Genomic DNA, 18019 nt, shown 5'->3' with positions numbered 1-18019 from the left:
ATGCCTGGAATGATGTCTTCTGTGATGCCTGGAATGATGATGTCTCATATGTCTCAGGCTTCCATGCAGCCTGCTTTACCGGTAATTTTCTAAGACTGTTTCTGTGATGTTTTGATTACTTTCATATGTGAAATAACGTGTATTCTATAGGCAATTGTTTAGCTTTTAAATGTCTGTGGAGTACCATAACATAGGAATTGCAGTCGACTTTTTATATTTAGTTTTTTAACATTTTTCCCACACTTATTATATACCATTATATAGTATACATCCTTGTTTATTCTACATTAAACAAAATTAGAGTACTGGAGAAAATATTTCATCATCCAGAAGCATTTGGTTGGTCTGGTAGCATTCTGATCATAAAGAGAAGACATGGTGCTAATTAAAAATTGATAAAATATTATTTAATACTGGAAGCTACATTTTTTTAATTGAAGAAACACTGCATCTTTAAATAGAGATTCAGGTGTGAAGAGATAGATTTAGAATGTCAAAGATTTCATTTCATTTTCACATTTCATGAGATGTAAGCTGTGGCAGTTTATTTAGAAATTCCATGAGCAGCCTTATCATCTTTTAACTGGGTTGTGTAGAAATATGTGAAGCATGATATTCTAATTTAGCTTGTTTATTATCTGAAATCCTAGTAATGTGACATACTCCATTGGGGTGTTAGGGATAGATTTATTAGAAAATTGGTGTTTTTTTTAAGATTTACTTTTTATTTATTTGTGCTTACAAGAACTGGGTTGTAAGCCAGAGGTGCGGTGTGGGGGTGGTGGTGAGAGGATTCACCAGAGACATAATGGGGAACAAAACAGGTGAATCTACTGAAATACACTGCTGAGGGGGGCAGTGGGTGAGACAGGAGAGGTCTACTGTACCATATGAGTTAGCTCCCTGACCAGAGATTGAACTCATGTCTCACTGACTGGTGATAGCTAATAGCTCTAGACTTTAACCCCTGTACCACCAGGGATGCCCCCTGAAAATTGTTTTAATATTGGAAAGTAATAACTTGCACCATACCATTTATTATATAAAAATCTCTCATGGATTTTTAGGTAGTGCCCTATAATATTTTCTTTTTTAAGATTTATTTATTTATTTATACAAGCACCGGTTACAGTCAGAAGTGCGGGAGGGTGAGAGAATTCACCAGAGCCAGAGAGGGGAACAGAACAGGCAGACTGACAAAATACACTGCTGAGGGGAGCAGCGGGCGAGACAGGAGAGGTCTGTCGAGTCATGTGGGACCCTCGCCGGTGGCTGGGGATCGAACCGGTGCTGCAGAGACTGCGGGCAGCTTCGCAGCCCAGCGCTCAACCGCGCGCCACCAGGGGAGGCCCTGCCCTATAATATTTCTATAACAAAACTTTATAAATGTTCACTTTCAAGCATATAAAGAAAGTGCTTGCGTCGAAGTCAGGGCAGGTTTTTTTCAGAGTAATGAGTTTTGGTGCAAAGTTTGGTTTTCAGAGCTTTTTGGATTTCAGAATTGTATGTAAAAGGTTATGGATGTATGTACAACTGATGACTATATATACACGTGTATGTATATATAAAAAGTAGCTTGGGATACTGATATTTTTTGTAATGTATAGCAAGCTCAAGGAGCTGAGACCACTAAAATTTAGTAAGAATCTTTGAATCATTGACTTGAGAATTATAATAGAGGGCACTTGATTGTGCTTTTTTAGGAACTTAAATTTAAGATAAAGCTTAAATAAGGTGATTATTGCTAATACAATTTTTTCTTTTTACAGCCAGGAGTAAATAATATGGATGTAACAGCAGGTATGTATAAAACTTACAGTGGTTTATAGTTTACTTCATTTGAAGCATAGTAGCTATATTATGTGTGTTAGACTTTATAATCAGCTCCTGGGTTTTTTTTTGATAATTTGATCCTTAAGAAACTTTCCTAGGTTTATATATGTATGTATGTACGTATGTGTGTATATATAAAGATCTTACTAAGTTCTCCTTAATTTTGTTTCTTCATTGTGGGTTTTGTTTGTTTGTTTGGGGTTTTTTTTTTTTTTTTTTTTTTTTTTTTGAGGCAGTGTTGATTTATAATAATGTGTATATGATTTAGAAGTATAGGTTCACATCTCTTTAGAAAACATATCGTGGCTATCCCCTGGCTGCCATTAAAGCACCCATAATCCCCCACCATAGTCAATTGTGCCTCCTCCTGCCTTAGACTCCCTACCCTCTCCAGTAACCTCAATTTTACAGTTAAATTTCTAAGGTGGTTTAGTTTTGTCTGTTGATTTGTTTCGTTTTTCTGTATTCTTCATGTGTCAAATCATCTGCTATTTGTCTTTCTCCTTCTGACTTATTTCACTTAACATAATCCTTTTCATTTTTAATGGCAAGATTTCATTTTTTTTAATATACCTTAGTATTCCATTGTGTATATATGCCACATCTTTTTAATCCACTCCTCTGTCATTGGGCATTTAGGTTGTTTCCATAACTTGGCTATTGTAAATAGGGCTGCAGTGAACGTTGAAGTGCATATATCCCTTCAAAAGAGTGTTTTTGCATTCTTAAGGTAGATACCTAAGAGTAGAGTTACTGGATCATATGGCAGATCTATTTTTAATGTTTTGAGAGACTACACACTTTTTTCTATAGGCACTGGACCAATCTACATTCCCCCAACAGTGCATAAGCGTTCTTTTTTTAATCCACATCCATCAACACGTATTTCTGGTTTTTTTGACACAGGTTATTCTCACAATGTGAGATGGAATCTCAGTGTGGATTTGATTTGTATTTCCCTAATGATAAAAGATGAAGAGCATTTTTTATCATTTGGCTGTTGGCCATCTACATGTTGTCTTTGGAGAAGTGCCTGTTTAGCTAGCTCTTTTGCCTAAATTTTGTTTTCTTGTTGAGTTGTGTGAGGTCTTTGTCAGATGTATGATGTGCAAATATTTTCTCCCATTTGGTAGGGTGTGTGTTCATTTCTATGATAATGAAAAAACTATCATAGTTTTAAATGAGGTATTTATGGAAAAAAATTAGTTTACAAATATCCTTTGGCCCACATGGCATTTTAAAATTTTATAGCTAGTTTCTAACACTTACAGTCTGCTGACTTTACATAAAGATTCAGTTGATCTTTTTTATGTACAGATTGAATTTACCTTGAAAAGATGTATAGTCTTAATAGTCATCAGTTACAGTGGTCCTGTCAACACAGTAGGTCCTTAGAATATTTTAATGAAAAAAGGTTGAATCCATGTTTACTCAGCAAACATTGTGGAATGGACTAGCAACTCCACACTTGGAGACAGAAAATGCACTTTCATGACCTTCTGAACTAATTCACTCAGTTTTCTGTTACTGTATTGGTGCTAGTAGCTTTGAAGTTTGTAAGCCTTGTGCTAATTATTTATTTGGTTAGTTACCAGTAATGTTTGGTTTCATCACAATTTTGGTATATAATAATGCCTCAGTTATCCATGAACAAACAATTTTTCACAAATTTAGTATTCCGGATGCTGAATTTTATCCCATGGTTATGCTATCAAGTTTTTCTGTTTTCATTATTACTGGTTGAAACATGTTAAAACATGCTATGTGTTCTCCTGAAGGCTTATATGTGGCATGATTAATCAAAATATGTTTTCAAATTACTTAAGCTAAAGCGATATTTTGAAATACCTAACATGATACCTTACTTAGATATACCTAGTTCTGGTTAATAGTACTCTAAATTTTCCTGGAAGATTGCCTTAATAACTTATAAAATATTTTGTTTCTACCATTGAGCTTCTTTTCATTGTTCTTGGGTCTATATGAACTGTTTCGTTTTTACATAGTCATTTTTTTTAACATGCAATTTTAAATTACTGATTTTCTAAAATTAGAGATTATTCACATTAACTTTGAAACTAATGTGCATGTCTCCTTATGTCTTAAGGAGTTTTGGTAGTAGTTTAAGACAGTACCATATAATAGAATGTTCTGCATCTGTGAAAATGTTCTGTGATCTGTACTGTGTATTAGCTACTAGCTATATAAAATTCCTGAAATGTCACTACTGCATAGGAGGAACTAAATTTTAAATTGTATTTAATTAGTATATATTTTAATTATAATTTTAACAGGAATAGATGGTGGCAGATTGATAGTGTATTATATATAGCACACATATGTAATCTAGATAGTGGAAATTGTCAAAAACCTAAAGCATCAGTTCATGACACTGTACTCTAGTAGTTTAACAAAGGAAGAAATTAGACCAGATAAACAAAAGAAAGAGGTAAATTCATCTCACACTAGCTCCAAATGATTTTGCAGATTGAAAGCTCAAAATGCCACTTAATCCTGAAAATGCTTTTTGCATATTGATGTTTGTGGGAAAGAAAACAAGCACATAATCATATGGGACAGTTTTAGGGTATGAAAGAATGAGGAGGAAGAAATAACGTGAATAAATATTTTTAGGAAACATGGTTATCACATTGTAAATATTCCTTTTTTACTTTTTTAGGTACAACATCCGGTGCAGTAAGTACTTTTGGAATAGTTTATTTCATTATATTTCTTTAGTCTACTACAATATTTTTTATTTCTAAAGATTATCACTAGGTAGACTCCTTTTCCTTTTTTTCTATTCCAAAGTTGAAAAATTATTTGATTTGTTGTAAAATCTAATTTGGATGGGACTTGGTAAGAAAAAAGGAACTTTGATATCATTTTTTAAGGATTTGCTTTCTCATCACATTTAGAAAACAAAAATTAACCTGATAATTTTCAGTTAACTTTTCATTGAAGGTATTCTTTTACAAAAATTTATGTACCCTAATAGCTTAATGTTTTGCCTGCTTGTTAAAGTAATGAGGGCTCTCTGGGAATATAAGGCAAATTATAAAGAAGAAAGTAAATTTCACCTGAAGTTTTTCCACATGCGCCACCACAGTTAATTTTTAGTTGTGTCAATTGTCTATTCAGACATTTTTTATGTCACTGAATTGAAATTTTTTTTGTCATATGTTAAACTCTCGTATCTTGGCATCTCTTTCTTATTATTTTTCCATTTCTAATCCAATTGTTTATTTTCCTAATCAGAGAAACTTTAACATCTAAAAATGCAAGTATTAATGGTTTCTCTTCTCATTTCCTTAGTTATTTTAAGGTATTCATGTGAATTTCCCTATCCACCTCAAAAAAAAAAATCTAAAAAATACAAACCCTGATACAATCAGAAGTCAAAATTACCTGGGATTATATTTTACTCATTTAAACTTTTGTAGAATTATTTCTGTACTTTTCTAGTCAACAGTCCTATCTAAAAATACTGTGTATTTGAAAGTTTATTATTATTTTATCCTTTCTTTAGATGCTCTGTTTGGATATATGTCCTAAGACATGTGTGAATTGGGAAAGAGTATGAAATTTTATGTGTAAATTACTGTTTTTTCTGTAAATGTTTTATTTCAATGTCTATCTCTCTAATTTACCTGTTCTTTACTCCCCCACCCCCTTTTTAAGGTTTAAATGGTTTTTATTCGTTTCTGTATATTCCTGCACATTTTTTATATAAATTTTTGAATCCATTGGTCAGGTTGCCAAAAAAATTTTTTTTGGTATATTGGTTAAATCCCACTGAATTTATAGATCCTGGGGACATTTAAAATATTAAATCATCACATATATGAACATGGTAGTCAGATCATCTTTTGTATCTGTTCTAGAATGGTTTTGCGCTTACTTCAGTAAAGGCTTGTGTAGTCTTCATTTTGTCAGTTTATAGATACGGTGTAAAATTTAGTGCCATTTTGAATTTTTCTACTGTACTTTATAATGATCATTTTTACATATTTATCCAGCAGGCTTGCTGAACTCTTATTGTCTAGTGGGTTTTCTGTATATATTATTCTATCCTCAAATGACAGTTTAGACTCCTTCTCTTGTAATTTTCATACTTGTTTCTACTTCTACTGTCAGCCAGAAAGCTCTAGTACTATAGTGAACAGTAGCAATATTAAGCTGGCATCTTTTTCTTGTTTTCTGTCTTAAGTGGAATATGTACTAAATGTCTCCATTAAGCATGTTGACCATAGTTTTTTGGGATATAACCTTTGTTAAGGTCAGTCTTACCTGTATTCCTCTTTTGCTCAATATATACATCTATTTAAAATTATCAGTGCACACGCGCACACTTTGTGTGTGTGTGTCGGTGGGTGTGGGTGGGTGTGTGCAGAACTGCTGGGGTGTAGGTCACAGGTGTGGGGGTAGAGAATTCACCAGAGACAGAGTGAGGAGCAGAACAGGCAGATTCACTGAAATACACTGCTAAGGCGAGCAGCAGGCAAGACAGGAGAGGTCTGCTGTACCATATATAGGTTGGCTCCCAGGCCGGGGATCAAACCCAGGCCATGGTGGTGATCGCACTGAGGCTTAACCCCAAGGCTACCAGCGAGGCTTGCCAGTGCTTTTATAATGTCGATAAAGATGATTATATACTATTTCTTCTCTAGTCTTAATGTGAAAATACAGAGAAATATTTTCTGACCTTACTAAGGTGAGCCCTACTTGTTCATTGTGTTTTTAAGGTGTGTATGTGTGCACATGTGTGTTTATTAATTCCTTCTGGTTTCAGTTTGCTATTATCTTATTTAGGTAGCTTGTGTCTGGGCAACAACCCAGAAGAACTTGTATGAAATGATGAATAATTTATTTCTTAATAACTTAATGGAAGGAACACTACTGAAAGCTTAACTGCTTTTTTGAAAATAGAAGTTTGGGGTTATCATTTTACTTTCTTTTGTGGTTTTGGAGCTATTCCAGTTTCAAGTTTTATTTATTTATTTTCAGATAATTAGTCCTTTTAATCTGGTGAAATAATTACTACAAAGTTAGAAATCTTAATAGATGTTTCTTTTCGGACATGATTAACTATCTTTGCTGTCATTTCTTTCTTGCTTACTACATTGCTCTTTTCTATTCTCTTCAGTGCTTAGCTTTTATCTTGTTGGTTTTCAGGTAGTTTCCTTGGTTTTTGGTGCTGATTTGTGGTGTTTGATTATTACTTACCTCTCTTTTTCCTTCATTTGGTTTCATTAAAAGTTTATTCCATGGTATATTTTTCTTGATTTTCCACTTGTGGGAATCTCCTTGTTGTTGAACCAGTGTGGGGAAGGAGACTATAGGCTGGCTTTAGGATTTTTTTAAGTAGAGTTTTTGAGGAGCAGTTTTGAGTTCATTGTAAAAAGGGAGGGAGGGCAAAGTCGAGTTCCCAGATATCCCCTCCCCCCTACATGAAGCTTCCCCAAATAGCAGTATCTCCCACCAGGGTCATACATTTGTTAACAGTCCCTGAAGATATTTTGGTATGTCTTTATCACCCTAAGTCCAATTCACATTAGGGTTTTTCACTCTTGCTGTTAAGCTTTCTGTGAGTTTTAACAAATGTGTAATTAAATATAACCATCATCATAGTCTCATACATAGTAGTTTTGTTGCCCTAAAAGTCCGCTTGTTCCATCTATTCATCCCTCTCTAGCCTCCCGTCTCCACCACTGGCATCCACTAATATTTTTACTCTGGCCATAGTTTTACTTTGACTCCAATGTCACATAGTTAAGATCATATACTCTGTAACATTTTTATATTGGGTACTTTCATTTCTTAATATGCACTTACATACCCTTTTATTTCTTTCCATGGCTTGATGACTCATTTCTTTTCAGCACTAAATATTAATATATAATAACACAAGCAATAATAGTAATAGCAGTGGATAGTATTCGATTGTTTGAATATGCCAGTTTGTTCATTTATCTAGTGAAAGACATTTGGGTTGCTTCCACATTTTCCCAATTATAAATAAAGTATTCATACACATATTTTTATTGGACATAATTTTTCAGCCCATTTGGGCAAATACCAAGGATCACTATTGCTTGATCATTTAGTAAGAGTTTGTTCAGTTTTGTAAGAAACTGGGCAAACTATCTTTGAAAGTGATTTCACATTTCAAAGAGAGTTCCTGTTGCTCTACATGCTTGCCAGCATTTGGTGGTGAGGGTGTTTTAGATTTTTGCCATTGTAGTAAGTACATAGTAGATCATCTTATTGTAGTTCACAATTCCCTAATAATATATGATGTTGAGAATCCTATTTGCCATCTCTGTGTCATTTTTGGTAAGTCTCTGTTCAAATCTTTTGCCCATTTTTTGAGCTATTTTCTTAATTTGAAGAGTTCTTTGTATATTTTGGATAACAGTGCTTTATCAAAAGTGTATTTTTAAAATATTCTAGCCCAGTTTGTCTTACTCTTTACTGTGTGTGTCTTTGATAGAGCAGATATTTTTAATGAAGTTCATCCTATCGGTTATTTCTTTCATGAATCATAGCTTTGGGTCACTTATTTTTTTATAAGGTACCCATTTTGCATTATGATAAGAAAAGTCTAAGGTCCTGAGTCTTTGCAGTTTATTAAAACTAATGTGTGTTCTATTTCAAGATCTATTTTTAGGAATATTCTGTAAATTATCAAAATTATTTGTTGTTACTATGTTTTTTAGTGTATTTTCCCTCTGCTCAATCTCTTAAGACAAGGCATGTATTAAAATGTTTAGCTTGTTTCAGATAAGCCATCTTTTTCTCCCTGTGTTTTCTATTTCTTTCAAGGTTAAATTGCCCAATGCATTTACATTCAGGATATATTTTCTATCTGTTTTTTCCATCTTAAAAATTCCCCCCTTCATTATGGTTCTTGCTTTAAATTCTCCTTAAGCAGGACAAACAACTGTCATAGCTATTTCTTTTTGCCTCATAAAACTTTTTACATTGAGAATAATGTATTTTCTTATTTTTATTGCAAGCTCTTTTTATTACCAGATACTTTGGATAATTAAAATAGTTTTTTTTAAATCTCTTTCCTAGTACCTACACTAAATCATTTTATTTCTATGTTGTAGTTGTTAAAATGTGATGGTAGACTCAGTTTTTGGTCATTGGTTTTTGACTTAAGAATGGTTTTTATTGGCTTTTTATAAAAAATGCTTTTTATCATTTAGCTATTTTTATTTTATTTGAAGATTTTAAGAAATATTTTGAATACTTAATGAATTGTCACAATTGTGATTTGATGTGCCAAGTCTGTTACTGTAATCCAGTGCTGTTTTCTTTCAGTTTGTTACAAAAAATTATTTCCACACAAATTTCCTAATACTGAACCACCCTTACACTGTTAGAATAAGTTCTCTGTGGTCAAAGTATAGACACTGTGATTCTTTGTACTAACATTTTACTTCTCAGCTAATATTTCTTGCTTTTTCTGTATCTTTTCTATTTGTTTTGTTACAGAGCTTTTCATCTTTTTCTGTAATCTAAAATAATGACACTAATTATCTGTTCTTTAGAATTTACATATTATTTTTTAAAAGATCTTTTTATGTATCTTTTAAATTGCTTCTGTGGTAATTGGAATATTTAGATATATACGTTGATTATTGAATGAATTTTGATAAAGTAGTTTGCAGGAATATAATTTTTTCTAGATTTTGAGGTTTTTTGGTAAATTCTTGTCTTATGAGCTTCCTCATCTATTATATTTTGGCTTTTTAAAAGAATTCTTCATTCAGGTTAGTGGAGATTTATTTAGTATTTAGATTTAGCATTTTTTTCTCTTGCACTTTCATTCAGCTGAGTATTCACTTTGTATAAATACATGTATACACAAATGTTTATCTTTGAGTTTGACTGTATTGATTCATTCAGAACCCAAATCAGCTTTTTTGAATCTTAAAAAGGTATATTATCTCTTCTGATACATGTGCATTATTTCCTTATACCTAGTTTTTGTTTCAAATATTTTCCGTATACATTTTACCACTAAATCACTTATTATGTCCTAACTCTTTTAACATTGCATCTTAGAAGTTTTTTCATTATATTAAAAATAGATCTGCATAAGATACATCTGTAGTATGATTGGATCATATTGAGCTATATCTGATTTTTCACTAATTCAAGTAATGCTATAGAGAAGATCTTGTGCATCTATGCAACTTTATCATTGGAATTTTGTGGAAAGAAATTTCAGCATCAAGAGATTATGCTTGTATTTTCAATTTTGACAGGAACTAAGTTGCCCTTCAATGAAATGAAAATTCATTGCCAACTGTTAACTTGACTGTCATTTTGTACATTAAGGATAAGAGGAAAGATCCCTTATTTTGCATATATGCCTCTAGGTTATCATTTGTAAAAATGTTCACATTTGATTAATTCCCCAGGACTGCCTTTTTTGTTGATAATTTTTCTTTTGATATTTAAAGAGCAGGTTTATTAGAAAAGGGATAGGATAGTAAAAGACGCTTGCATAGACACAAGAGGGCAGGAAGAGGTGCCCCGAAAGAGACAGGTTTGCTAAGAGAGGCCTGCATGGTTGCAGGCAGGTAGCCTTGAGGAGAGCAGCCTCCACTGAGGGAGGTCTGTGAAGAGAAGCCCCAGTATGTACATGTCACGGGCAGGCAGGAGGCTGCTGCCCTGCAGAGGGAGAGAGTTGGTGAAAAGAGTCACCTTCATAGTCACAGGTAGGCAGTGGGAGTGCTGCCTGTGTTGATAATTTTTTAATAGTACAATAACTGTGTCAGTAATAAAATAATTTTAGGAATTATATCACCTGGGGCAGAAGTACTGAGTTAACCCTAAAGCTCCAATGCAAGGGATAGCTCAGTAACTTCTGCAAAACCCCAAAGCAATTCTTTAAAAGGTTAAAAGTACTGTTGTAGCTTTGGCCCATTCAGAGTGTACATCTGAGTCTTACAAACACACACACACTCTCTCTCTCTCTCTCTCTCTCTCTCTCTCTCTCTCTCTCTGGAATACTGTAATCTTTTTAAGGGGAGTTATCTGATACCCTCTTGAAAAGATGGTACCCACAACTAGACCTAGCACCTTTGATCTCTCCAGTAATTCCTTCATTCTTAATTTGATCTCTCCAGTAATTCCTTCATTCATAATATCTTTAAAACTTTTTAAACCACTATGTTAAGGTATGGTTCACATATGAAAAGCCATACATATTTAATGTGTACAACTGGATGACTGGGAGTATGTAAGTGTACGTGCATGAAACCAGTCAGGACCATGAACAGTCCATCACCTTACAAGGATATTTTTTGTTCCCCTTGTGGGACCCTCGCCGGTGGCCGGGGAACGAACCGGCGCTGCAGAGGGTACAGGCAGCCTCGCAGCCCAGTGCTCAACCACTGCGCCACCAGGGGAGGCCCACCTTGCAAGCTTTTTTCCACCTCTTTATTATGAGTTTGTGTGTGTTTGTGTGCATGTACAATGGTGACTATGTGACACTCTTAACCAATTTTAATTGGAGGCATCATGTATACTTATGTCTGAAGTTTTGCTTTCATTTTTAATTCAATTTAATTAGATTTTTTTCTAGTTTCACATAAAATTTTGTCTCCCCTATCTTGTGTTGAGGCATTTGCATTCGCACTTTATGCCTGTAAAATTTCTCCTTATTGATGCTAAAATTCTGATTCTTATCCCAAAGTCATAATCTTTGAATTGGATTTGTTGAACTCATAGTCAGCCCACCTATGTTGCATTATCATCTGGTTCAGGCAGTCTCTTTTATCCCCAAAGCATAAAATTATATTGCTGAAAGATTGTGTGCGTGAGTTACAAAGTAACTGTATAAGAGCAGTCCTATTTTTTAATTCTGCGATTTCATAGAATAGAGATTCTAGAACCTGAATGGATTCATGCTGTTTTTGAAGTACTTTTAAAATACTGTTTTTCAGTTATCCCTTTCTCCATTTGCATTAAATTTTCTAAATTACCTGAATTGTCTAAAAACTATACCCATTTTATACTTCTGATTTCTTCATATAACTTCGTTACTACTGATAGTCATTTTGAGTGGCACAGTTAAGTGATTTAAATCTTTTATTGTTTCCTTCAGAAATCTATGTGGACTGAACATAAATCACCTGATGGAAGGACTTACTATTATAATACTGAAACAAAACAGTCGACTTGGGAGAAACCAGATGATCTTAAAACACCAGCTGAGGTAAAAGTTTGAGGGCTGGAAGTTGTGGGTTGTTAAGTAGGCTGGTTCATGTTTTTTTTAGATTTCGTAAATACTTGACCACCCAAGAACAGTATTGCTTATGTCTCAAGAAAGATTGCTATAAAACATTCAGAGAGGGCCTCCCTGGTGGCGCGAGGGGTTAAGACAAACCACTGTGAAGCTATCCACAACCACTTCAGCATGAGTTCAATCCCTGGCCAGGGAGGTAACCCACCTGGTGCAGCAGACTTCTCCTGTCTCGCCCGCTGCTCCCCTCAGTGCAGTGTATTTCAGTCAGTCTGCCTGTTCTGTTCCCCACTCTGTCTCAGGTGAATCCTCTCACCCCTCGCACCTCTGGCCTGTACCCCAGTTCTTGTATGCATAAATAAATAAATAAATTCAGAGAAAGAAAGGGGTTTACTTAATGCAGTTGCACCAATCAGCAAAAAATATAACACATTCCTTTTTATGGACAAACTAATTTTGCTTCATGATTTTGCCCCTGATTAGGAACACTTGTCAGGAGGCATTAATTTAAGAAAGGTGACTAATTTATAAAGTAAATTGGAAGAAAAAAAGGTCTGTCTCTGCATGCCTTTTATTTTTTATTCTAATATGCAAGTGTCTTCTTTATATCAAACTTAAATGTTTTTATAAATGATTTTTACTGAGTTCATAAAAATTTCCAGTGGGTGGAGAAATGGACAGGAAATTAAATTACAATTAACTTCTCTTAGGTGGAAAATTGTCTTTCTCTTAGTGGAAAATGTCCATCTGTCCCCCACCCTGCCCCCTCCACAAAAAAAAAAAATAAATTCCTAGATTTCAATTTATGTTGCAAATTTCACCATTCAAAATATAAACAGAAGATAGAAGAATATACTGGTAAGCAGTAAGTACTATGGTTTAATTAGAAACTCTATGGAGTCCTAATTAAGAGTGATATGAAACCTCCAAGTTATACTTAAGGCACTTTTCCTAATTGGCAGCATATCATCCCACCCATGCAACCCCAATTAAGAAATCTAGGGATATAAAAGCATTTTCCAGGTCACCACGCTTACTATGCATAGTAATACCTGGGAAAGGTATATTGGTAGATATCAAAATATTTTATTTAACCCAACACTGGCGTATAGTCAGTGATATGTATTGGTTTAGTATTTGCCCAAAATACTCTGTCTAGATTTAAGTTTTCAATAGTATTCTCATACCACCCTCATCAGTTTCACATATTATTTAATTATATTTATAGTTTCCTTACATAAGATATATAATAAATTATCATGAAACTGAAATTAAGCAACCACATTTTTCTTTTTCCCCACACTGGTTTTTCCATCTTGTGTTCATATTTGAGAAGTCTGTTTACTTACAGTAATTTTTATTTACGGTGGGAAACAAAATGACAAAGAGAACATACAGGATTTGAAATTCAAATAGATGTGGTTTTGAATCTTCCCTCTGCTTCTTAATAGGTATATTGCCTCAGACACCTTACTTTGCCTAAGTAAATTGGGAATGCCTATTAATACTATCAGTGTTAACAGTCTTACTGTAAAGGTTAAATAACATTCAGTTCATGTAACATCACTTTGTGTAGGTGTCCTATAATTGTAACTTATCATCATGTCACAGTTTTGAAATTATGTAAGTTGATATTATCTAATGAATCAGTGATTTGAATGATGAATATGATAAACATATTTCTGTTAACTAAGGGTTTTATGTTCCTTTAGCAACTTTTATCTAAATGCCCTTGGAAGGAGTACAAATCTGACTCTGGAAAGCCTTACTATTATAATTCGCAAACAAAAGAATCACGCTGGGCCAAACCTAAAGAACTTGAGGATCTTGAAGGTAAAACAGGAAAAAATACTGTTAATTTTTTAAACACATATACATATGTCATTCACGGTAAAACAGTCCTTCGCACATGGGATTGTTCCCCAGAAGGTTTTCTTTTTAATTAAATGATTAGACCATGTTAAACAATGTAACAGTTTTATGGGCTCTTATTTTCTTGTTGCTCTAGATCTCAGTTCTATAGATTTTAAATAGATTTTTATTTGATTTGATTCCACTGAAACTAGGATACCAGAATACCATTGTTGCTGGAAGTCTTATTACAAAATCAAACCTGCATGGTGAGCTGCTTTGATAATTCATTTTCTGTCATTTAACATTTTTTAGAGTATGTCACTAATAGTCACTAACCATGATTGGATAAATCTGCAGTGAGAAATCTCTAATTCAAAGAATTCTTTTCATTTCAGGGTTGTATTATAAATGAGCTTGTAGTCTAAATATACTGTGAGGGTTGATACATACATGGAATCTGTGAAATAGATAACAAAGAACCTTGATCCTTTTCTGTTTAAATTTTAATATTTTATTTGACTGCAATTACAGTGCTGATTTTATTTACATTCAGCATTGCAAAACAGCCTTGATATATTTGTAATGGGAGAATTAGGAAACAAAATATGCACAAAGGAAGTTTTTTTGAACATCCCCAACAATGCAGAATACCTCTGAAAATCTAGAAGTACTTACTACTTAACTATAAAACCCAAGACTTAAAATAGCTGAGATAATGAGGGAAAACTGAGAATTTCATTCTTACTCTCTCTTTAGTAGAAATCTAATGTCAAACTTATTTCAGATTAGAAGCAAATGATCATAGGAGAATGGTACTAATAAAGTTGTCTGCAATGTGGAATGATGTTTGACAAGAATTAAAGTTTTCTTAAAGGCATTGTGATCTTGTTTGTTTACATTCCCTCTTATCACCTCATTAACTTAGATTATGTGAAAAATAGGTTAGTGCTAACTCCTTTTAGTATGTTTTGTCAGCCATTATATACAGGTTTTCAGAGATCCTTTTAAAGTGGTAATTTGAAATATTTTCATAAAGAATTTTTGTTTTATCACTTCCATGAAGGACCCCAATTCCCTAAGAAAGCTGAACAAATGAGATTTTTGTACCCCTAAAGAAAACTTTAAGTAGAATAAAAGCTGAACTACTAACCGCAAATCTTTAAAGGTCAATTGAAGTTTCTATACTAGTTTTGATTATAATATTGTAGATAGGTAGATTTAAAATTTATGTAAGAAATATCAAGCTCATTTCTGATATAACCCTACTGCAAATAGTTGGTGTACATAATTATTTACCTGTCAATGCTAGTATATATATGCTGGAATTTCATAATATGAATTTGATCCCATTTGAATTTTGTAACTTTAAAAAAAAAATCAAAGTTTTATCACTGGGGAAAGTACTGCTTTGTTTTATTTCAGAACTATGCAGTAGTTTCAGAGAGTTTTGTAATAGGCAACAGCCTTTTGGGAAATAATAGTATGGGGAGAGGCTTTCCTAAAAATTGCTACCTTTGTCTTCATTCTTTAACTGCTGCCCTGGAACTTTGGAGCAAGCATTTGCTTTGTGAAAGTGGTGATTTTTTTTTTTTTTTTTTTTAAGGATGATAAATTAAACCCTACTATGATACTTCTTCATTATCTCCATTTAAATTTGTTTTCAGTGATTGTATATTTAAAACTATGTAGTAGGTAACTTCTTTTTTTTTCTTTAATAGCTATGATCAAAGCTGAGGAAAGCAGGTAAGCAATTTTGGACATCAATATGAATTTTCAAAGTTATAAATTTGGTGTTTCCTATAATCTTATCAATAACTGTCTAGTTCCTTTACAATGCAAATATTTGACAAATTAGACCTGTTGGTTTGAGGTTGGTGGGAGATTTGAGGCAGGGACAGAAATATTTACTCAAGATGTTCAAATGATGCTTTAGTAGACAATGATTATTTGCATTTGAACTGTATCCTTTATGAATTAAGAAAACTTACAGAAAAAGCCCAAATTTGATTTGAGTTAATTTGAAAATGAATGAAACATCACATCAGTGATCTGTTTCGTCAAGTTTGCCTTTTAATGAGTAAAATTGATAAAATTTAAACTTAATAGAAAATTATGGTTCAGGTCAAATTTCATGATATAATACAATCTGACAGTTATTGGACCTTTGGAAATAGGCAGCCTATTGCATGAGTGCCTGTCATACATTATCACAGGTATTTGCTGAATTAAATCAAGGCAGTAACTCACAGTCTGTGATTTTATCTTTTTGAATGGCCTAATAGTTTGGCAACACTGATTTTTACCAAGTCCTTTTAAGTTCCATTATATTTATTTGATTTTATGATTACTGAAAGTTTGCTTTGGCTTCATGATTAAATAACAAATGGCTACTTTTCTCTTTTTTAAATATATAGTAAGCAAGAAGAGTGCACCACAACATCAACAGCCCCAGTTCCTACAACAGAAATTCCGACTACAATGAGCACCATGGCTGCTGCAGAAGCAGCAGCAGCTGTTGTTGCTGCAGCAGCTGCAGCAGCAGCTGCAGCAGCTGCAGCTAATGCCAGTGCTTCAACCTCTGCTTCTAATACTGTGGGTGGAACTGTTCCAGTTGTTCCCGAGCCTGAAGTTACTTCCATTGTTGCTACTGTTGTAGATAATGAAAATACAGTAACAATTTCAACTGAAGAACAAGCTCAACTTACTAGTACTCCTGCTGTTCAGGATCAAAGTGAAGTATCCAGTAACACTGGAGAAGAAACATCTAAGCAGGAAACAGTAGCGGAGTAAGTTTAATGGCTTGTCCTCTGTAACTCAGTAGCAAATTTCATAAACACAAGAAATTGCCAGTTTAGTCATTGTCCACTAAGTGTTTAAGATATTCTGGAAAATTAAAACATAGCCTATAGATAACGTACCATTTTCAAAGCTGAGTTTTGTGTAGCCATGCTATCAAAGTGTACCACAAAGCTGAACAGAAGTTTTAGGAAACAGTTGGGGACAGAGTGACATAAACATTTAAAGGGGTGCCAAAAACCTTAGTAACCAAGGTCTGTCACATCATGGTGCAGTATTTTGAATCAAAATCGATGCAGAACATCTGTGATAAATAAATACCAAAATTTTTGTTAAAGGAATGTTATTACTGATTTTCTTTAATTTGCCTCACTTTCAAATGTGGCCTAGCACTGCAAGGAAGTTTGGTATTGAACAAATAGATAACCTGTGGAAGTTACCACTCTACTAGTAGATACAAAGTAACTAGTTTAGTCTCTTCCTTTAATATTATAGTATTTGGGGTTTTTTTATAGCAAATAAAAACTTTATAAAATTATATAACTTTCTTGTCACATATAACTTCTTCATAAGGACCTCAACAAGTACAGTTGAGAATTCTTGGATATATTAATTATTTTTGTTTGAAATCTTTGTTCAGCAAGCTTTCTCCTGAACTATTGAAGAGTACATACTTTCAGTTTGTGGGTTAAGTGTGTCACAGTGACTAAACTCTGCTGTGGTAGCATGCACTTAGCCATAAATAGTATATATGCTCATGAATATACCCGTGTTCCAGTAAAGCTGTATTTTTAGAACCATGCACCTTGGTTGTATTTGGCACTTGAGTTATAATTTGCTGACCTTAATTTTGGCCTTTGTGCGGGTGTTAATTGAAAAACTAGAAAAAAGCTATACCTTTAATTTAGGTTTAGATACATTCAGGGTTGATATAGGAGACAATTCTAAATTTGTCAAATTGTAGCTCAACATCAGACATTTAAATAAAACATTATTCTATATGAAATGGGTTTATTTAAGTAACAAATAATATTTAAATTCTCTAGTTTTACTCCCAAAAAAGAAGAGGAAGAAAGCCAACCAGCCAAAAAAACATATACGTGGAATACAAAGGAGGAGGCAAAGCAAGCATTTAAGGAATTATTGAAAGAAAAGGTATTTTACATTACAGATATTTATATAATGTGATAATAAATGAAGTTGCTCTTTAATACTGCAACACCTGGTTTCTTTTATTTTTATATATATGTATTTTTTACATCATTGTTCATT

General features: G+C 33.4%; 1 protein-coding gene across 5 annotated transcripts in view; it reads left to right on the top strand.

Annotated features, from left to right (window-relative positions):
• Positions 1-18019, top strand: part of PRPF40A (pre-mRNA processing factor 40 homolog A) — a 53577-nt gene that overhangs the window by 19072 nt on the left and 16486 nt on the right. For all 5 annotated transcript variants that reach the window (XM_037523339.2, XM_037523334.2, XM_037523335.2 and 2 more), the window contains 9 exons: positions 1-81; positions 1770-1800; positions 4514-4530; positions 11960-12070; positions 13810-13930; positions 14164-14217; positions 15670-15694; positions 16366-16737; positions 17794-17902. In XM_037523339.2, coding sequence (XP_037379236.2) covers positions 1-81; positions 1770-1800; positions 4514-4530; positions 11960-12070; positions 13810-13930; positions 14164-14217; positions 15670-15694; positions 16366-16737; positions 17794-17902 — 921 coding nt within the window. The remainder of the gene's footprint in view (positions 82-1769; positions 1801-4513; positions 4531-11959; positions 12071-13809; positions 13931-14163; positions 14218-15669; positions 15695-16365; positions 16738-17793; positions 17903-18019) is intronic.

This window comes from Talpa occidentalis, unplaced genomic scaffold (assembly GCF_014898055.3).
Source record: "Talpa occidentalis isolate TD23 unplaced genomic scaffold, MPIMG_talOcc4v2.1 talOcc4.3, whole genome shotgun sequence".
Classification (NCBI taxonomy): domain Eukaryota; kingdom Metazoa; phylum Chordata; class Mammalia; order Eulipotyphla; family Talpidae; genus Talpa; species Talpa occidentalis.
The sequence above is the reverse complement of the archived record's forward strand: the minus strand, read 5'-3'. Positions and strand labels throughout refer to the sequence as shown.